At 30.3% G+C, this 23184-nt stretch overlaps 2 protein-coding genes across 5 annotated transcripts in view; one reads left to right on the forward strand and one right to left on the reverse strand.

The window, feature by feature from the left end:
- Window positions 1–6162, reverse strand: part of LOC101490716 (protein PHOTOPERIOD-INDEPENDENT EARLY FLOWERING 1) — a 22770-nt gene extending 16608 nt beyond the window's left edge. The window contains exons 1-9 of one of the 4 annotated variants that reach the window (XM_073367748.1): window positions 6144–6162; window positions 5906–6041; window positions 5674–5765; window positions 1252–1332; window positions 1047–1154; window positions 848–928; window positions 667–755; window positions 439–575; window positions 296–360 (exon numbers count right to left, since the gene is read on the reverse strand). In XM_073367748.1, the coding sequence (XP_073223849.1) occupies window positions 296–360; window positions 439–575; window positions 667–755; window positions 848–928; window positions 1047–1154; window positions 1252–1332; window positions 5674–5733 (621 nt within the window). In that variant the 5' untranslated portion in view covers window positions 5734–5765; window positions 5906–6041; window positions 6144–6162. The other 3 variants (XM_012715014.3, XM_012715013.3, XM_004497843.4) reach the window with 3 other exon arrangements.
- A 15961-nt stretch (window positions 6163–22123) lies between these two features.
- LOC101509942 (uncharacterized) overlaps window positions 22124–23184 on the forward strand; it is a 1567-nt gene continuing 506 nt past the window's right edge. Inside the window, exon 1 of the mRNA XM_004497894.4 lies at window positions 22124–23183. Coding sequence (XP_004497951.1) covers window positions 22343–23183 — 841 coding nt within the window. The 5' untranslated portion in view covers window positions 22124–22342. The remainder of the gene's footprint in view (window position 23184) is intronic.

The raw sequence follows: 23184 nt of genomic DNA on the forward strand, positions 1-23184 counted from the left end.
AGCAGGAATCTCTTTTTAGTTTTTTCAATAAACATGGATTTCAGTCGAACAAACAATGTGCAGATTAGCAAAACATCAAAACCAGTTTAAAGCTCATGCAGAGTGAAAGTGACACCACTAGGCACCTGAATGCTCTGTAGTACATTCCACATTAAGATGATGGCATGCACTTGATATAAAATATACATACTTAAACAGTAGAAACTTTACAGGTTTCTGAGCGACAAGTTGCCATCACAGGCAACATGTCAAAAAATGAAGGAATCTGAGAATGGTATTCAGGAAAATAATATACCGATACATAATCAGATTGTACGTCATATTCTTCATCATGATCAGGTGCATCAGATTGATACTCTGCTACAAAATGGATCGAGTGAAGTTAGAAAAAGAAATAATCTCCACTTGTAACTTTTAAAGATGCATCTCTCTACCCACCAACATTAGCTCCCTTAGGTTCATTGATAATGTCTCCGTCTATAACTTTGTATTGAATACTCAGGTGATGCTCCGCAGATTTTTTCTCTGCTGGTGTAGAAACGTCCACAAGATTCTCGGCCAACATGGATGAGTATCTGAAAACAAAAGAAATTTAAAATAAAATGTCAGAGTCAAGTGGACTTCTAGTTATTGCAAAAGAAAATTGAAAAAATAAAAAGAAACCACCTCTCAGTTTGCCCTAAAAGAAACTCAAGCTGTTTGTCAAGTTCCTTTTTCTTCTTCTCATCAAGTTCCATTTGATGCTTGTAAAGAACCTAGGAACACAGCAAAGGATGAAATGAAGGACATCAAAGGGAAATCATGAAAATTAAGACAGCAACCAAGTCAGTTTCATAAATCACATTACCAGCTTTTCTATTTTTGTCCAGAATTTCTTAACATCTTTAGAAATATTTAGTGCAACTTTTCGTAACCGCTGCTCTTCTTCCTGTACAAGATGCAGTTCTCATTACACAACAGTACAGTGGGGGTAAAAAACATGCACACAGTGACCGTATCATGTTTTCTCTGGATAATTTATTAATTTATAGAAGAGAAATCAGAACCTTTATCTTCTTTTCACCTCTTGTAGCCTGATCTAACATGCCTTTGCTGGCTTTTAAAGCAACTTTCTTTGCCTGAGCTAATTTCCACTTCCTCTCTGACTCGAAGTCCTGCAAAACAAAAAGTATAGCATGCAAAATCATGTAAGTTAAAATACGTCCGTATCAAACATTTCAGATGTTGAGATTGAAACAGGTAGATAGATACCTTTGATAGCCACACCATCTCTTCTAAGACATGGTCCCAATGAGTTTTGGGTCGTCGAGGCTCCCTTGGAGCTTCAAGAGCCTGACACAGGAAAATTCAATGATTTAAGAAGAAAATTGGAAGAGAGCAAATTGTCAAAAAATAAGCAACAAAAATGTTCCCATTTGATGGTTTTTTCCTTCTTTGTTTAGGTTGATCTAGGAGGATTACTCATCTTCTTTTCTTATTACCCCCATCATGAACCACCTATTCCCAATACTTAAGTTGTTAAGTGAAAGCAAATAAATGGTTTTATATCTAACACACCCCTTCATGTAACATCCCCTTAGACTTGAAGCATGTACAATACATACGCCCACCTACATTGTGCTCAAATTTAACTTCCATTTTTAAGAGTACAAGTGGCAAGGATTTAACTCATAATCACTAGGCCATAGAGGCTCTAATATCATATTAGAGTTATCAAAAGACTCTGTCTGAAGGACTGACTAAGAAATTTATATCTAGTCTAAAGGAGGATGATGGACACAAGTTGACTTGTTCAAATTACACATATTGTAGTGGTTTTATATTACGGTAATAATTGTTATAGGCCTTCATTTGATTTTGATGACTTTTTATCTTATAGACCCTCATGTGGTTGTACATGTAATTGTAATAAACCTTTGACATCCAGTCAATTTTATATAAAATAAAACAATTCATGTGTCTCTAATGGCTCAGGACATTATATTGAATCCTCTACTCGATCCTTGTAGCACCCATTCTTCTAATAAAAATTAAAATTCCAACGCTTGGTAAGCAAGTCTATGTACAGTCCACAAAATAATCAACTTGACATCATATATTGACCAAAAAACCTTTAGATTGGATGCTAACAACGAGGCTCAAAAGAATGGAAATCTCCATCAATAGCTATAACCAACAAATGGCATATCAAATTATTGAACAGCTACATGTTAACACTTGAATAATTTAGAATGAATTACTTGAATTTCACAATGAGGTTGTACAAACTTATATATAATAGAGAATCTCTCAAGAAAGGAAAAATAGAAAACTAAGGAAACTATATTAGTGATAATAAATAGGGAATAATATTTATGACTATAATCAACATTCGCCCTCAAGTTGGAACATATATCTCATATGCATCCAGTTTGTTGCATATATAATCAATCTAAGGTACTTGTAGAGGTTTGGTGAAGATATCAGTCAACTGATTTTTGGAGCTCATTAAAGAGTTTAAATGATGCCATAAAGGATCTTCTTTTTGATAAGTAGCAATCAACTTCTATGTGTTTAGTCCTCTCATGAAAAATGAAATTTGAAGAAAGATACAATGCTGGCAAGTTATCACACATAAGTTCCATAGGACCTAGTTCACAAAAATTCAACTCTTGCAACAAGTGTTTCAACCATATAAGTTCACAAGTAGTGTGGGCCATAGCACAATACTTTGCCTTTTGTATTTGACCTTGCAACAACAGTTTGCTTTTGACTTTTCCATGAAATTATGCTTCCTCCAATCAAAACACAACGACCTGATGTAGTCCTTCTATCATTCACATCACCTGCCTAATCTACATCCAAGTATCTGACAATATGAGTATGGCCGATGTCCAAACCACAACATTCTAATGGCTTTCACAAGGTGAGTTTAGAAATTGACTCACAACGCTGATAGTAAATGCAATATCTGGTCTGGTCATAGTGAGATAATTCAGTTTTCGTACGAACCTCTTGTATATGCCTGGGCCAGGCTCCTCCTGATTCTGTAGAAGCTTCATATTGGAGTCCATTGGAGTATCATCTGGTTTACAATTAAACATCTTTGTCTATTCCAAAATATCGAGAACATGTTTCCTATGAGCAATAGCAATGTCTGCCTATGATTTAGCTACCTAAATCCCAAGAAAATAACACAATCGACCTAACTTTGGTCTAAAAATGGTTGCATAAATGTTGCTTGATCATCACCGGTAATTACATTGTCATCTACATACAGAAGATAAATGACTTTGTTCAAATATGAACGTCTAAAGAACGCAAAATGATCTGCCTCACAACGAATCATGCCAAACTACTGAATAACATTGCTGAATTTCCCGAAGCAAGCTCAAGGTGATTGCTTTAGACCATAATATGATTTTTGTCACTTGCAAACAAGACCAAATTCCCTTTTGGCAACAAAGTCAGATAGTTGCTCCATATAAATCTCCTCTTCTTAATCTTCATACAAGAAGGCATTTTTAATATCAAGTTGATACAAAGGCCAATTTTCATAGCAGCCATTGACAAGAAAAGAAAAAAGGACATTTTCGCAATCAGAGATAAGGTATCACTGTAGTCGAGACCATAAATTTGGGTGTATCCTTTTGCTGTAGTCGAACTTTCAAAGGAGCCACTTGTCCATCTTACCCTACTTTAATAACAAAGATCTACCTAACCAACTGTAGATTTCTTGGGATAAAGTGGAACAAGCTTCGATATACAACTCGACTCCAATCCAGTCATTACTTTCATCAATCATTGCTTGTCGCCATATGAATCTCATGAATCGTGAATTTTGTTGAATCACACGTTACAAATTCTATCTTGGGTTCACCCCATAAACGAGGCAAACTATGCTATCAGTTTCCCAAAAGGCTTGTTTGTGTTATTATTTCTTCTCAAATTTTTCGCAAATGGATCATAAATTGGCCACAATCAAGCTTTTCAAATAACACAAGTCAGATTCACAAACAAACAAATCAAGCACATTGCGACTTTAGTTCACACTCCCTCATAAAATGCGATGTTTCATCCTTCATGTCTACAAAGTGCTCCGCACCCTCCCTTCTCCTCTGCTCTTTGATCCCCTTTGTCTTGTTCAAAGATAGTGCTCTCTCTTTGGTCCCCACATACTCTCTCTTTCCACGTGCTGTTCTGTTGTGTTTTTGCTACTTTTCCTTTGATTTATGATTTGGATTTTGTAGTTCATATAAACGTAATTAGAACTTGTTTTGTATATGTCCAAGAGGAGGTCTTGAACAAATTTTTGAAGGTGTTTCACCTCAGAGCTACTAATTAGCCGAACGAAATCAGACCAATGGTTGTTTTGTTTTAGAATCCTATCCAATGGCAAATTGGCAAAGAATAATTTTTTACCTTTGGCCAAAAGTGCATTGGGAGGTGAGGATAATCTAAACCAACCATGCTACAGGGCATTCTCCACACTAAAATATGTATCTTGGTGACAAACCAAGAGTAGTCGGTCATTTTTCCTTGATTCACCTACCCCGACGTTATAGTAATTAGCTTAGCTTATAGCTCAATTGTACTTCATGTATACAGTGTAAAATTCAATTACAGGTTGTCATAAAACCAGCTGTCAGTTTATTGTTCTGTAATAGAGTTGTCAGATTCTGTAATGGTCTGTTAGAGAAGGTACAGCTGAGATGACTATATACCAATTCAACAACAACAAGAATAAATAATAATAATAATAATAATAATAATAATAATTAAATTAGTTCGGATCAATTTTACAGATTCTAATTTCTCTCTGTTCCCAATCATAATCATACCTTTTCTTCATTTTTCTTTCACTTTGTTGCCTGCACTGAATTCTTTCACAAAAGCAAAATTTTAATTTCATAGTCACACATCCCTGAGGTAGGGAATAAAGATCAACCTTTCATGCCAAAGAATGAGTTAATCCATTAAGCAAAGGATTCATCTTTGCAACCTATGTTGTTAACATATTAATGAGTAACTACCTTTGCATGTTTTAACCATACAAGTAAAATCTAGGCTCAATTTCATACCTCTACTTTTTCTCTTCTAATAATATATTTTTTCGCATTAATCAAAGATCTGTTTGGATTGACATATTTGAGTTTATCAACTGACTTAAACATTTTTTACACTGTTTGGAAAAACTTATAAAAACAGCTTATGATATGTTCATAAGTTGGTTTCAGCTTATTTCCATATATTCTCTAAGATAGCTTATGAAAACAGAACAATTAGACTTTATTTTATATTTGTTATATAAATAGCTTATACACAATATGAGTACTTATAAAATAACCAATTACTCTATAAGCACTTAATTAAGTTGTTTATTCAAACAAGAACCAAGTTCTAATCCACCAATCACCATAAGTGCTATTTCAGTTAATTTCATCACATCCTAACTTCTCAGTCCAACCGTTAAGTAACCATTTGTTGAATATAAATGTTGAAAAGGCTCACAAGCCAAGTAAAGCAAGAAATCAAAATCAGAAACTATAATATTCTTCCAAAAAAATCAATGCATGAACGAAAAACTAAAACTAAAAAATAAAAAAACAAACACACGGAGAGAGAGAGAGAGACAGAGAAAACAAAATTAAAAAATACAAAAACGACGAGAAAGAAAAAGAAGCATGAACTAACCTTATGCCGTTTAGCTCTATACTCATGATCAAACTTAGACCTGGGACCTTTAGACGCCATCGCGTTCACCACAACTCAAGCATCTAACATATCTATTTCGTAAAATTAAATAAAAATTAAATAAAAAATAAAAAAATTTGATAAAACTCGAAATAATAAATAACTGAATGCGATGCGTGAAGAAAGTGAAAAGCGTTACAAATGGCATTAAGAAAAAACGAAGGAATCGTACCTTGAAGCGCGAAAAAGTAGAAATCGATGGAGTTTGCGAAGAATACGGTGAAATAGGTTTTGAAGAAGAAGAAGCGAGTATGAGTGAAGAACCGGAGCAGTTGAGAATGGAGAAAGTGTAATAACTGAAAAAAAACCTAACGAAGAGGAAGAAGTTAGAAGAGAACGATGAAGGAAATTAGAAGAAGCTAAACGGGTCGACGTGGACACTACAGCGTATTCGTCTTGCTAAAACGCACCGTTTCGTATGTATCTTAACTCTTAAGCCCGTAACTAATCTCGAGGACACCTCACTCTTTTTCGTTCCATTTTTCTTCTTTTTCGGCGTTGTGGTTCATTTTTCTTTATTTTTTTTTTTTGGTGAATGGCCTTGTGGTTTTTTATTTCGATGACTTTGCACTCTTTGGGTAAATATGTGGAATGCAAATTAACCGAGAATTGACTTTTAGCCATGTTAATGAGTATGTTTATTTCCGATGTTTTAAAAAGTGTTTATATTTTTAAAAATGATTTTTGTGAAAGTATTATATAAAAATATAGTAAGGATTGTTTTAGATTTAATTATTTTTAATTAAAAAATCATTTTAATATTAAATAATTTAAATATTTATTATTAAATATTTTAATATGATAAACATTATATTTTTTTAAAATGAGTTTTATGAAAAACTTTTTAAAATAGTTTTTATTTTAATTATTTTTTAAATTTTCATTATCTAAAATAAATTGTAGTAAATTGATAAAATATTTAAAATAATATTTTAAGATATTTAATCGAATTTTTTATTTAAAGCTTTATTTTTAAATTATAACAAAAAGATAAAATACTATAAAAAATATTATTTTTAACAAATTTTAAATAAATGGATCTAATATTATGAGAAAGTATTTGCTTTTACTCTTTTTATTTTTTTTATGTGTTTCTTATTCATGTTATTACATATGTTTTGTGTTAAGTTATTGATGAGAGCAGCCACCCTTAATAATTAGATTATATTTAAATAAATAAATATTTTTGTCTTAAAATAAATGATAAATTTTACTATAATTAACTCACTGCGAGATTTTGTGTTTAAAATCGAAATAAGACATTCAAGATAAATAATTAAGTTAAGAGCTTATAGGATAAGTGCTATTTTATTTTTATTTTTTTGTGATTATAAATAAGTGTTTGTGTTACACAATTTATAAAAAAAATGATCCAATTAAATACATAAATTAATTTGACTTAAATTTTAGGGTTAGGCTGAAGAGATGTTACTTTAATCTAAAGTAGGAAAATTCTTACCAAACCATTGGAGTTTTTAAAAGATTTGATTTTATATAGGTTAGGATAATTTAGGTAAATAAGTTGAAGACAATTTATACGGATAATATCATCTTTTTATTAGCTTTCTTAAATAATCTTAAAATTACTTGTTTTGGTAACTAAACTAAAATAAATCAATTTAAAAAAAATTATTCATAGTTTGATCACATTAAATATAGATCAATATTGTATAATTTAAATATGTATTTCAAAACATAAAAAATATGTGAATAATATTTGAAAAATACAGATATGTTTATCATATCACAATATACCCTATTAAAAAAATTATAAGAATTGGAATATACATTTATACATCAATCTTTTAAACATATCAACTCTCCATTCCTACTCAACTTCAATTACTACAAAAAGTTAATGTAGACAATAAAAAAAATAAGAGAGAGAGAGAATAGACAATTCAAATTTTGATAAAAACTTCTAATAGCACTACTAGAATTTAGTCTTTTTAAGCCGGTTAAAATGTGCATTTTAAGTCGGTTCCGTGTCCGAGTTAACAACAAACGACTTAAAAAATATGTTATTTTTTAACTCGTTTCATGAACCGACTTAACAGAGCTTCGTCCTATTAAGTCGATTTAGCTTAACCGACTTAAATATTATAAATTTAGTTCAACAAATCCTCTTTTTAAGTCGGGTCTTTTGATCAATTGACTTAATATATATAATTAAAATAATTATTTTTTTTATTTATAAATTTCTCATTTTGTTTGTATGTTACTGATCCATATAATATTTCGTATTAAATTTCAAAATTTAATATAACCACAATTTTATATAACAATTTAATAACTAAAATATTCATACAAAAATATATAGAGTAGAAAGAAGATGTATCCAATTTCTGAATAATCTTGAAGACTAAAATAATTTTAACAATATTCAGTAGACATAGGTTAGCATTGTCATTTCCTTCAATTAATTTCATAATAAAATCCACACAATGTTTTCGAACTTCTTTAATTTGATCAGGATGAAATGATCTCGAGTCATCGAATATCTGAAGAAGAAAAAAAAACACAATCAGGACTAAATCCTAATTTTTTTATCACACGAACATTAAAAATACAATCAATAACAACTTATAATTTTTTATCATACAAATATATATAAAAAAAAAAAAAACACAGTCAATTATAAATAAATAAAAACTTGAAAACCATACCTGAAATGGTGGCGATGAAAGGGGACGACGATGGTTGTAAAGTAGTTGTGACTGTGAAGTCCTGGGGTAAAACCAATACATGCATAAAATACTACTGTTTTTCTCCCTCTTCTGTTCATATACAAATTCTAAACAATGAAATATGTAAAATATGTAATTTAATTTGAGAATGTATTAATGAATTGATGGAGTGGTGACGTTAGAGGAAATGCAATAAGTCAGAATACAAGTTGGAAGTGATTGACGATGTAGAGATTAGTAATAGAAGGTGGCGGAACAAATGTTATGGGAGCGGGTGCAAAGATTAGTAATAGAAGGTGGAGGAGCGCAGATGTTATGGAAACGGGAATATAAAAAGCTAAGTATGTTTTTATATGTCTGATTATTATACAAGTTTTAAATATTTACAAAATTGTCACTACCTCGTTTTATTAAATCGTTTACCAATATAACCGTGTTAGAGGTGTTTTAGATATTTACAAAATTGTCATCCCGGTTTGTTAACTAATTTATACACACAATCAGACTTAAATATACATCCGCCTCATTTGTTAAGTCTGGTGGCACATAAACGACTTAAACAGAGTTGTATTAAAAACTCAATTTTCATTACTCTTGGAGTTAACAATCTCCATCCATATATATAAATATTTTCAGGAAAATAAAAAAACAAAAACAATATGAATTATGAATTCAAACCATCAACACTAACTCGAACTGGACTGGAGAATTAAGTTTCTGAAAAATAGTACTCCTATAAAAGAACAAAAACAAAAGGGGATGTACAACTAACGGGTGTGAATAACAATGTCAAACTTATTACTTTTCATAGTTCCCAAAATGAATACCTAGCAAGGCCCAATAGCCAGTTGTCAAAATTGAAGGTGTATCAAACGAAATGTGTTTTTTATAATTCTTCTATTATTGGGCAAATTTTTTTTTCTTCTATCACAAATATATTGATGATATTGCAAATAATATGTAATATTTTTAGGTAGCAGGTAGTTGAAATTTCAATTTTATCACATGATAACTTTCCACTTTAATTATTACTTAAAATAAATATACTGGTACAATAGGGGGAGTATGTTTGAATTCTCTTTTCAAAAACTGTTTTTGATTTAAAAATATAAAATTAGAAAAATGTTAGTTGGTGGTAGTTTTAAATTGGCTCAATGCAAAGAGTTCAACCACTTCCAAAGAAAAACTAGTAAAATATTATTGCATTCGTATGGGTCGCACATTATTTATATATTTTGAAGTACGTAGTACAACATTTCGATCAAGTAAATATTATGTGAGATACAATTATGTAAAATGTGTTTTTGAATATTGGATTTATACAATTGTTTTTCTCTTAAAAAAATTATTTTATATATTAGTGTCAAATAATTGACATGTGATAGGATCAATGACACATTTGTTTTGAATACTGTCACCTATATTAAATTAGGAATAGAGAAAAATTATAGGAAAATAAGATCAAAATATTTTTTTGAATAATTGATAATATTATAACAAAGTAAAAATAATAATAATAAATACAATTATCCATTAAGAACTGAATTTAAAATCATAATTCAAAGCAAAAGTCATTGAAAAATAATTTTGTTTATTAATATATAGTTGTTGTTTAATAAATGTTATTTTACTAGTATGTACATGTTTCGCTTATATTTTATAGAAATAAATTTTAATTTTATCATCAATGACTCATTTAGTCTCGTATTTATTACACTAGTAGAAATTTACCTTTTTAAGTCGGTTATCAATATACCCGCCTCATTTTACGTTTTATCCTTAAATTGGTTATCAATATACCGTCTTAGACAAGTGTTAAATATTTACAAAATTGTCACTGCCTCATTTTATTAAACGGCATAAATATTTACAAAATTGCCACCACCTCATTCTAAACGACGTTTTATGCTTAAGTCGGTTATGCATTAAACAAGTTTTAAATATTTATAAAATTGCCATTATGACATTTTATCTTTATGTCGGTTATCAATATAACCGCATTAAATAAGTTTTAAATATTTACAAAATTGTCACCGCTTCATTTTATTAAGTGGTTTACCAATTAAATGATTTAGCCACGTGGAGTATGATGGGATATATTAAATTTTTAATTTTATTTTTACCGTATTTATTAAGTCGGTTGTCAATCTAACTGTGTTAATAGTGTTTCACATATTTACAAAATTGTCACCGTCTCATTTTGTTAACTCGTTTATATGGACAACCAACTTAAATATACCTCTGACTCATTTGTTAAGTCTAGTGGCACATAACCAACTTAAATCTGCTGAATTAAAAACTCAATTTTCTACTAGTGTAGATTACTTAATAATTATACTTATGAATAACTCATATAACACTCACGGTTACGCATAGGTTTGCGTTGCATTTGGTTATTGTAGAAATCTATACTATGTAAGCAATACATCACTTACATACACTTACATGTTTGAAAGCTTCTCAATCATAAATAAAAGATTCAATTATATTTTCTTCTCCAAATATCAAAATCATTCTACTAAGTTCTTTTGTCAATAGTTTATTCTTAAACACAAGTTGAGCATACTAAGATTCTACCAATCTCTTTAAACCATCACTTTGTAACTCAAGACAATAGTGTTACATATAGTTTGAGTAGTGTGTAGAAAATCTTTTTATGGTTAAAAGGTGAAGTGTAAAAATTCGCTCTAAAGATTGATAGGTGACCTGATTGAATCATTTTCTGGGTGGAAAGGAATTGACGTGTAACAGATCAAGGTTGATTTGAACTAATTGTGTAAAACCAAGAACGTTCTCCGTTTGAACACTTAGTGGAAAATCTCACGGTTGTGAGGATTGAACGTAACTCGAATTGGATGAACTAGGATAAATCTCTGAGTGATATCTTTTCTCTTATCTCTATTTACTTTCAGTCTTTTTGATTATCAAGTTAAATAGATAAGTTAAATTGTTGATTTTAACTAACCAAGAACGTTTTTCGTTTTCTGTTTTCACAACTAAGAACGTTATTCGTTTTCTGTTTTCACAACCAAGATCAATTTTAAGTTATTTTCTTAAATTTTTAACAGGAAATTTTAAAAAGGCGAAATCAAAATTCAAAACCCTTTGTCTTGTGGTTGACATTACTACTTCAATAACTTTCTTTACACATGTCGGCTCCGTTGGGTTGGACGATACTTTGAACCCATTGAGGGGGTAGTACCTGCAAACACTCTAACACTCAAGTGAGTATTGATTCGAGAAAAGTAAGAGGTATTGGGATGAGAAGTGTGTGTGTACCTTTTCGGGTGCCATAGACCCTATTTATATAAGTGGGATTTCTGATGCTGAGGGGGACAACCATAACGAATGACCATTATGATTGGCGAATTTGATGGGATGTTGCTTTGGGATTGTAACAACTAGGTTAAACCGTTGGATTAAGGAACCCTAGTTTTCCGTGTTAGGTAATGTTTCAGACTGTGTCGGTGTTAGGCGGCTCACTGAGTTTGGACCAATCCGGAATAGTTCCCCCAAAAGTCATTGTTGAGGAAGCGAGGCAACCGTTGGATGAGTCATATAGAAGTCCTCCAATATAGGGAAGCACATTCGTCGTGGAATATGTTCAACTGACTTTCATAACTGACAGACTAAATTTGTCTTGATCATTAAGTTGTGTTTGATTTGATCGTGGTCTAGATATTTGTTATTGAAAAATAATGGGATCATTTGTTTTCGTCTATGATATATACTCAACACTTTTTGGGGTGTACGACTAGCTTTTTAGTCAACATGATAAAAAGTTTCATATTTTTTGGGAGTCTGACTATAACGTATTCGACACAAGAAGTTCACACATTTCCATGTGTTAATTTTTTGTGGTTTAATTTGTCAGTTGAAGATATTTGAAAGGTTGGTGAAATGATGTGATGTGATATCTTTTGGTCTTTTTATTGTGACATGTGTCCCCTATGGGTGTAGGCACTTAAGTGCCTAAGACTACTTAATTTAATTTCGCATTGTTTCGAGATGTAATTGTGTTTGTTGGTGGGCGCTCTATGAATTCCAACAGTTGGATCATTTAAGGTATATAAGGGGTTGTCTCATGTTTTGGAGGAACTCTCATTTCCTTCATCTTTTTCTTCATTCTTCCTCTGATTTTTGTGAAGTATTTCCCCACTTTTACTTTTCTGTTGATGGTGCTAGTTCTCTGTTTTCAGTACATCAGCGACTTCAGGATTCTAACAACGTACCCGATAAGTTGTGGTGTTGTTCTGTTATTACATTTTCTACCTTTTCTGAGTTTTTTCATATTTGTGTTTTATGCATTTTCATGGTAACCCATGGTGGTTGGTGGTGGTCCCATAGTGATGGTGAACTTCTTTGTCGCCATGGGTATTGGTTTTAGATGTGGCGGAGGCTCCTGCATCCACCGTAGATTGGCTTTAGGGAATGTAGTGCATTTGCTTGTGTTACCTGTAGGTTAAAGAATTTTATGTTTTACTGATGTTGTGGTGACCCATAACGGTCATATTGCCCAATGTGTCGGGTGTATGTTGGCACTATGGCTCTCATTTAGACCATTTTGCTTTAGGAACGGCGACTGAAAAAAGAATTTGGATGTCAAATTCATTTCTTGCCTATTCTGCCTTCTAGGTCGACATGGTAAAGAAGGTGTTCTCTATACACAACTCGGTTCTCCAACCCGACGAGGGGACTTATGCTTGGGTAGCTCATGATCCTTTCAGAGTGTTGTCAATAAATGTGTAAACACGAGAATGTGGGTTGAATTATGTTTGACTAAGTTGATAAATTTTTCATTATTTGATTAAACTGGTTCAGACTTGAGGATTTACTTTGAGTAGAAGCAATAACAAAACTAAGGAGTGCATGAATAAACTGACACAAGTAATTTATCGTGGTTCACCACAAACTTGGTTACATCTAGTCTCTTCTCTCATAAATATTTAACCCATTAATTTAACAACTTGAATCACAAAGCAACTGACCCTCTAATTTAGTCTTCCCAAACAGCCTGACAACCCAAAATATTTGAAGAACACACACCTTGACTCTACCAGCCAAGTCTTCTCCACACAATATAACAACCTCATATTGTTGAAGACACAATAACACCACTATCGGGCTTGAATACAAAGATTTCGAACTTGAGTAGTTACTTTTAACAAGTTGATTATAATAATGACTATGGCACTCTAAGAAAAACACTTAGAAAATATTTCTCATTCGCACAAGTGTTTCTCTCTTTGAGTTCTTCTACTCTTTTCTAATTTTTCGATGATCTTCTTCTTCAGTTGTGAGTATCTATTTATTGATAAAATTAGGACTTCAATTTAGTCCTTATTTAATTTTGAATTGTATCTTTATTCCTAGCTTGGTCAACAATAATCTTATTCAAATATAATTATGAACAAGATGTTTTTTTGATAATATGTTCTTTAACCAATTTTTTATTTCTGAAACCAATATGAGAAGTTCTTCTAGATTGATTTTTTTCATATTGAAATTGTAAATTCTTCATATTGATTATGTTTGTATTTTGTTAAGATTGTTTTCGCAAATTCTACAGATAAAACTTTCTTCCTATTGCTTGCTTTGATGGCGGAAACATAATGTTGTATCGGTTCTTGAACATTCACAAGTAGGAATATAACTAAGTTCAATTCACTATTTTGTTTTGTGTCAAAATCTAAATAACATCTTTGCAAATAATAATTTATCTTCTTGTGAGTGTTTCTTTTTGTAAACAATTCTTGATCATATATTCCAGTAAATAATTTATATCTTCTTGTAAATAGTTCATATCTTATTGTGATAAATCTTGATCAAATCTTCTTGTAAATAATTCATATCTTCTTATAGATAAAATTTGACCAAATCTTCTTGTAAATAATTCATATTATCTTGTGGTAAATATTGATCAAATCTTCTTGAAAATAATTCATATTTTCTTGTGATAAATCTTGATCAGAACTTCTTGTAAATAATTCATATCTTCTTGTAGATAAGATGTTGATCATATATTCTTAAAATATTGACCATATCATATTTTTAACTTGGTAAAAGATTTTCTTCAATTATAAATTTGAATCAAATCTTATTTTAGTTTGTCTTAAAAAATACAAACCTTTTTTTTTTATATTCTGTGAAGTCAAATATATTGTTCTCATAAAATACTTGTTAACATCAAAACTTTAAGTATAAAATCAAATTGGTTCTAGCAATCCATTTTTAATACCGACGGCGAGAATAGGTTCAAAGACGTGGGTTGTCGAGGCTGGAGATTGGGAAGTGCTAGCTCTAACGAACAACAAACATATATGTTCGGAGTACCCCATGATCTTGATTCCCTTATACGGGGTCATATTTAGGGGGTATGGGATTTAAAGTATCCTTTACTACTTTTGAGAAAGATGTGTTTCAGCACCTCGATCTATGTCCCTCACATATTCACCTAAAATCACTGGCATCTTTTAAGCATTTCCAATGGCCTTGTGGCTACGTGGATGTTATCTTGAAGGTGGTTGTGTTCTTCTCTATTTTTGGTCTTCTTTGGAATGAATACATTATCGAGCATATTTGGATTTCTTTCTTGTAGACTAAGCATTTCTTCGTCCATTACATGGATTCCCTATGTTGTTTTGAAGACAAGTATTATGTTGTCCATCCTTTAACTGAAAGGGCAAGAAATGAGGTGGTGGTTTGCGAGCAGGGGCTAGATAATGACAATGCTCATATCATCGAAAAGGTGGGGGATGCTATGGAAACAATAATCCCTTTATTCCCTTTATAATAGTTGAATAGACATTTTCTTCAGAATATGAGGGACTTGGATACTCAATTGAAGGACTTAAGTGTTTCTAAAGCCTTAGATTGTAATGTTCTTTAGCGTTTTGCCTTTTCTTTGAAAACAGACGTTGGTCCTAACAGTAACATTTTTGTTGAACAAAGATTCATTGAAACCTGGGAGTTCGTGTCATGTCATTCTCAAAGTGTGATTGACGTTTTCCTTCATATGTTGTCCCATGTATATGTTGTTTCGTTTTCCTTTGCCTATGTTTCTTCTTGAACCAAACCTTACAATTCATAAAATATTTAAGGAAGTGTCATTATTTAACACATAAATAACATTTATTTTGGTGCTTAGGAAGTTCATTTTTCTTAAAGTTCTTGGCTTTTAGGTTCAATGTTTTTCTAGCTCCATGAATTATGTTGATAGAATGACATAATATTCTTTAGTTAGTTCTTCTCTCGAATGAGCTTTCCAATCAGTTTATTAGCATCTTGCTCGATACTTAGAAAGAAGTGAATTCAAAGTAAATTGAACCATAAAAGAGTCATCCATTGACATACCTGAATACCTTAGTCTTGTTGTAACATTAATAATCTCAATAGTGTGTTCTTACATGCCTCACGACTAAGGGTGGGAATATGTCAAGTTTGATCAAATTTTGAAAGACTTGAGTCTGGTCTATGACCTATCAAATCCTTTTTATCGGCCTAGTCCAGCATTTTGTAAGAGTTTGACCTAACTTGAAAACCTATTTAAAAGTTTATTTCACATTACAACATTTAAATACTACGTTTTATATATTTTTTTAAATAGGCTAATATAAGCCTTTATATATCAAGGAAAACTAATGAAATAACAAATATAAGGAAAAGTATTAAAATTATAATTAAATCTAATAAAATTATAACCAACAAGTCTGCAATAATATTCCAAAAATAACAAAGAAACAAAATGAACCCCACAATTAGCAAACTGCAACAAGTTCTTCAAAATATTACAAATAAAAGAAAATGCAATAAACAAAAGACATTGTCATCCTCTTGAATGAAATTTGAATAACTCCTTGTACACATATCAACCAACCAAACTTATTCAGAGCCCAAGGAAGGAAAAAAATGATATCAAATCTTCAAAGTGATTTGTATCTCTTGTTTTTCAACCTTCAAAATCAAAAGAAAAGATACATATATGTTAGACATTAGGCTAAAAATACTAAATTAATAAATGAACAAATTCTTTTAAAAAAATGAATAAATTCTACTTGATAAAATATCATATCAAATCATAAATACTAACCTTTGATTTTTTTTATTCACATTATACTTATGACTGAACCAATTCCCACCACAAATGAGAGCTTCAACAAATTATCCGTTTAATTTAAAGCAAAATTCATCAATAACTCTACCTCCAACATTAAATGTGGACTCAGATTCCACAATTGAGAATTAAATAGCTAGTACATTAGCAATCATCTTAGACAAGATCTTATATTTCATGTTGTTGTTCCTCCACTAGTCCAAAACACTACAAGATTTAGTGTTAGGAACGTAAACACATTCGTCAAAATAATCTTGTAATTTTGATTTTATTGGAGGAACGATGTTATTTTCACACAAAATGCTCAGAATTTCGTCAAATCCCATGAGGATTGCAACATTGGTAGGATGATAAATGATTACTATCCAAATTAACAACTAGAGACAAAGACTCTTCCAAACATAGGGCTACATACTAATCATATAATTCTTCCAATGAACTCCTGACCTTTTTATATTCTCATCAACAACTTCTTTAGATTGATACATCAAGGGAAAACATATACGTACCATATGAAATTTGCACCTAGGATCCAAAACACTAGCAATATCCATCAACATATTAAACTCCCCTCAGTATTTGTCAAACTTTATTTTCATCGGATCTACCATTTGTTTCATAAAGAGATCTTCATCTTCAGCAACCTTATCAAGTATTTGTTTAACCTTCCAAACTTCTGCTAGATACAAATTTGCAGTAGGATACTCATTACCTACATTTAAATAGTAGTGATATTAAATACTTCAAAGAATAATAAAGTGACTTAATAAAGTACAAAAATAAACAATTGATAAACTACCTGCGATCACATGAGTTGTCCGATTAAATACTTCTAACAGCTTACAAACTTTTTCAACTTTGTTTCATTCTTCAAGTGAAAAGGCATGATCATACCGAGGCTCTATTTCTTTGTAGGTTGCAAAGACAATCTCAATTTTCAAAGTAGTTGAGAACATATTAAAGGTTGAATCCCATTTTGTTGGACATTCAATGATGACTTTCCTTTCTTTCAAGCGCTTTTGCTCAACCACATCACAAAATGGCTCTAATATTGCATCATTGTGGTTAACTTATTTAACATTTTCATAAATATTGAAAATTTTATCCTTAATTTTACTAAGGTCGCCTTGCACTATGCACAACATCAAACGTGAAACAAATAGCCACCAAGGATTAACTTACTACTTAGATGTAAATTATCTTTGAGATATTTTAAGCAAGAATCATTGTGAGAAACATTATCAGCAGATACTGAAAAAACTTTATTTTTAATCCCCCAAGTTTTCAAACATTTATATATAGTATTAGCCACATCAATACCACACCTTGGAGGGGTACTTTCACAAAACTCAAACCTCTTTTTTGAAGATTCCATCCTATATCAATAAAATGTCATGTGATAACCATATAATCAACTATTTGATGGCTAGATTTCCACATATCTGTAGTTAAACTAATCTTGCTCGCATTTTCTAAAAGTTTCTTCAAAAATTTATTCTCCATCTCAAACAGTGTCAAACAATCACTTATTGTTGTTTTATGAGTAACCTTATGAAAATATGGGTTTGCATTTTGGAAGCTTCACATTCAAATGTCGTCCTCAACAACACTAAGAGAATATTTGTGAATCATGATAGTAGTTGCAATGATTTTCCTCATCTTTTTGTTAGAGTATCTAACACCATGACTAATAAAAGAGTAACTTGAATTTGATGGCTGAAATGGAATGACGAATTGTCTTGTTTCAACAGTCGTCTGTAACTTCTTTTGATTGCAACTTCTAGGGTGTCTTTTCAAATGACTAGTGCTAGCTTCCGACACTCCAGTAGACAATTTAAGTTTACAGTATATACAAACTACTTTCTTCACACCTTTAAAGATTTCAACTTCATCAAAATCATTCCAAAACAAGTGAATCGAACAGACACACACACAAGCTTTTAAAAATATAGGACAACATCAATGGCTAGATTACATAGTGCTTGATCATTAATATATTAGGTCAATAATTAATAGACGGATAACCATATAACACACACACACACACAAACTAAACATTATTTGATACTTCATTAAGTAATTTCAAATGAACGTATAATAAATTTTTAAAAAATATCAAAAAATATCGGAAAATATCGATGACTAGATTACATACTGTTTGATCATTAATATATTATGTTAACAATTAATGGACAAATATCCATATAACACACACACACACACTAAAAATTATTTGATACTTCATTAAGTAATTTCAAATAAACGTATAATAAGCTTTAAAAAAATATAAGAAAGTTTCGATGGCTAGATTACATACTGCTTGATCATTAATGTATTATGTCAATAATTAACAGTTGAATTATTGAAATTCATCGTTTATATGAAATTATTAAGCAGGGTAAGATATCCATATATATATATATATATATATATATATAGGAGTTTATCAAATTATAGGAGTTTTACGATGAAAAAGTGAGAGGATTAAATCTTAACCACATAACCATACATATATAACATTTATGATTAGAAGAAAAAATTATGTGACCTTTTTAAGTGATCAAATGATTATGTGTCATTTAAATAACTCTTAATGATAATTATCAATATATAATTGTATGATTAAAATTTAACCGTCTTATCATCACGTTATAAAAACTATATATATATATATATATAATAACATAAATGATTATAATGGAAAACTTCTTTTCTTGCGTATAAATTCTTAACAGTGAACAACAAAAGATAATTAAAATCATGACACATATAAACTCTCAAAACAATACTAAAATCACTTTAAATTCAATTATTCAATTATTTCTATATTAGGTTTCATCATTCTTGAGTTGAGGGGATTAAAATATCATACATAAAAAATAATAAATTTCATAACAAAAGCTTTGATATCACGTGCAATACTTAAACGATCAATAATATCAGTATTTGTTCATAACATGATGTATTAGTTAATAATATTCATATTTGTTAGTTGAATTAATAATATCAATAAAATATTTATCGACTTAATAATATCAATATTTGTTCATGACATGCATAATGTATTAGTTAATAATATCATAATTTGTTAGTTGAATTAGAACTTAAAGATTTATCCTTTTGTTATTTCCTATATGCATTGTTGTTTCTTTTCTAAATATATCTCTTGTTAGTACAAGTTTGTCTTGAAAGATGAAAATCAACATTTAATTTAATTGAATATATTTTAATAATAATCATATACAAAATATACTTTAATTCTATTTTCAAATTTCTTAACATTTATATGTGGCTTATAGAATGAGAGTTTAGTTAAATCCCTCGTCGGTGGAACCGATAAAAAAAACACCATTAGAGTTAATCAATAGTCTAGATTTGTTAGAATTAAAAATGATAACATTTACACATTACCACATAGAATATTGCCCCTATCTCTTTCTCATTGTGTGATTGTCCTCTTCCACTGTGAAATTTTAATCCAGATTTTCAATATGGTAAAAAACGAGTTTTCTCAAATTTAATACAAAAAGGAAGAGAACAATGGTGTTAAGGTGAACAGTAATATTAATGTAAGCGACGATCCAACTTCTCCCCTCTTGTGATTCTCATCATGTTTCCAATAAACAACCATCGCACCCACCCCATCCATTGTGAGAAATTAAGGGTTTGTCTTATTCACGTAATAAAAGTTCTATTTTAATATTTTAAAATTTAAACTGTTATATAAAATTATTTTTAATATTATATTTTTTAAAATTAAAAAAATAAAAAAAAAAATTTATTTTTTATTTTATAAACAAAAACTGTATTAAAAATTAAAATTGTCAAATAATTTGTTTAAATTTTTTTTTAAAACTAATTTTTTAAAATTTATTCATAAAATAGTTTTCAAAAATAAAAAAATAAAATACAATCAAACAAATCATAAATCTTAAAATTCTAAATTTAAAAAAAAAACTAAAAAATAAAATACAATCAAACAAAATCTAAATCTTAAGATTCTAAGTTTCAAAAAAATAACCATAGTACAATAAATTTTAAAATCCAACCTCTCCCCCAAATTCGAGCAAGTCTGAAAGGGATGATATTTGAGATCTAAAAAGAAATTTTCAATCTCTCTATGCAACAATTTCCGACATCCCCTCTCCCCCAAATATCAGATTTTATTTTTTTATGATAAATAGTTATAAGGCCAAGAATAGGATTGTATGTGTACATGTGTTACTATTCTCATTTTTATTTCTAACGATTTGAACAATTAATTAAATCTGACGGTGTAATTTTAATAGTCCATCGACGAGACATGCCTTGTCTTAGACCCATCATATAAAATATATATATTTTAATTTTAATTTTAATTTTTTATAGGATAAATATATAAAATGATCTTTAAAATTATAAGTGGATAATCAAATTCCATATTTAAATTTTATAAATTGATAAATACATATTTGAAATTATAAAATATCAACCAAAATAGTCATTTTATAATTGGTTTAATTGCAGTTTTAGTCTCATATTTTAGCTGAATCACGAAAGTAGTTCCCCATTTTATTTATTTCCAGTCTTGGTCTCCAAATAAAATTTTGGTCAAAATTTTGATGAAATGTTATTTTTTTAAGTTATACAATATTATTTATAATTATAGATTTAAGGTACAATTGTTGCACCACAAGATCTTGAGGTATGGTGTGACTTAAATGTTTTAGACCAAAATTTTTGTTTGAGGATTAAAACTAGAGAGAAATAAAATAAGGGGACTACTTTTGTGATTCAGCTAAAATAGGAAGACCAAAACTGCAATTAAACCTTTATAATTTTTGTCTTAGATATTTTGATGTGACATTATTTACATATGAAATTTTATCACCTCAAAAATAAATTTGTAATTAATTGAAATTGTGTATTAACTATTACTTAATTTTGAATAAAATAGTCCATAAAAGATTTAAATTTTATAAAAAAAATAATCTATGTTCGGATGAGATTGATATAAAATCAACGTGAATAGTCAAATATTCAATTATCATATAACCTTATTATAGGTTCGTTTGTTTTAAAAAAATGATTTTTATAGTATTTTACCTTTTTGTTATAATATTTTTTAAACACAATTCTAAAATAATATTTCAAATGAAAAATTGATTTAAATAATTTATTATAAAATATGATTTTAAATATTTTATCTATTTTCTACAATTTCTTTTAGATGATAAAATTTCAAAAATGATTAGAATAAAAACTATTTATAAAAATTATTTTTGAAAGATAATTTTAAAAAAATGTAATTTTTGTCATATTAAAATCTTTAATAATAATTATTTAAATTATTAAATATCAAAATTAAATTGATAACAAACAAACCTAATCTTTTTTTTACATAAAAGTTACTTTTTTTTTTAAATCTTAAATCATAAAAATAAATTAATTTAATTACTATTTAATAATGTATTTACTCACGTCTCATACGTTATACGTTGTACAACTTAAATTAATTTACTAAAATTTTTACAAATAATGAGTAGCAAACAAAATATAACAGTGCCGCATAATGAGCAAAAGAATGAAGCAGCAACGTTATTACTTATTACCCACCATCTCACATCCCAATTTCCACAGTAAAACAAAGCAACATCACTGTCCACACTCCAACACCCAAATAAAACCGATTTTTGGCGAAATCTCCTCCGCCAACAATCCCAAATCTCTCTCCCCTTTGTTCAAACATTCAATTTCAAATTCAACTTATTAAAACCCCTCTCTCTACCCAATTCAAATCTCACCCAGGGTTCCACCCTTCCCAAACACAATGAAAGCCTCACTCAAATTCCGTGACGAACAAAAGAAACCACTATTAAGAGCTAAAGTCCCACTAAGCATTTTAGGCACACCATTCCAATCAGGAATCGTAGCTGGTGACTCCAAAGAATTAACACTCAATCTCTCCACTTTCTTCGAATCAGGTCCATCCCTTAAACTCTCTTACAAACCCAACGACTCTCAAAACCCTTTCTCGTTAATCGTTAAAACTGGAACTGGACCCTACGGTTCCCCTCTCTCAAGTTCCATGCTCATGAGTTGCGAATTCAATTTACTTAACAAAGCTACTAGTGCTGCTGGTGGACCCCACCCTCTTTTTATGCTTCACTTTAAGCCGAGGTTCGGTGATTTTAGTTTTAAGAAAACGCAGTCTTCGGTTTTTGATGTTAAGAAGGGTTTTCAAAACGGTGCCGTTTTAGGGTTTGGTTCTGGTAGTGATGATGATGCTGGTGTTGAGGTTGTTGAATCGCCGGTCATCGGGGCGTTTTCGTGCGGTAAGGTTCCGATTTTAGGGAATGGATCGGATGCTAGAGGTGCGATTGGGAATTTGTTTTCTGGTATGGAGGTTGCGGCGAGGACGACGGTGCCGATTAAGGGACGTGCGGCGGTGAATTTTCGGTGGGGAGTTAGGGTTCCGGCGGGGATTAAAGGGGAGAGTGCGTTTCAGAAGGTTCCGTTTCTTGTGATGGATAAGATTGGGGTGGAGCATTTGCCGGAGTGCGGAGATTTGAAGAAAGGGAAGGTTGTGGCTGGATTAGGTGTTCCGGCCAGTGGTGAGGTTGCGGAGACTTGTTTTGCAGTGAAGAGGCAGATGGAGGTTTTGCAGATGGA

Source organism: Cicer arietinum, chromosome 4, assembly GCF_000331145.2.
Source record: "Cicer arietinum cultivar CDC Frontier isolate Library 1 chromosome 4, Cicar.CDCFrontier_v2.0, whole genome shotgun sequence".
NCBI lineage: Eukaryota > Viridiplantae > Streptophyta > Magnoliopsida > Fabales > Fabaceae > Cicer > Cicer arietinum.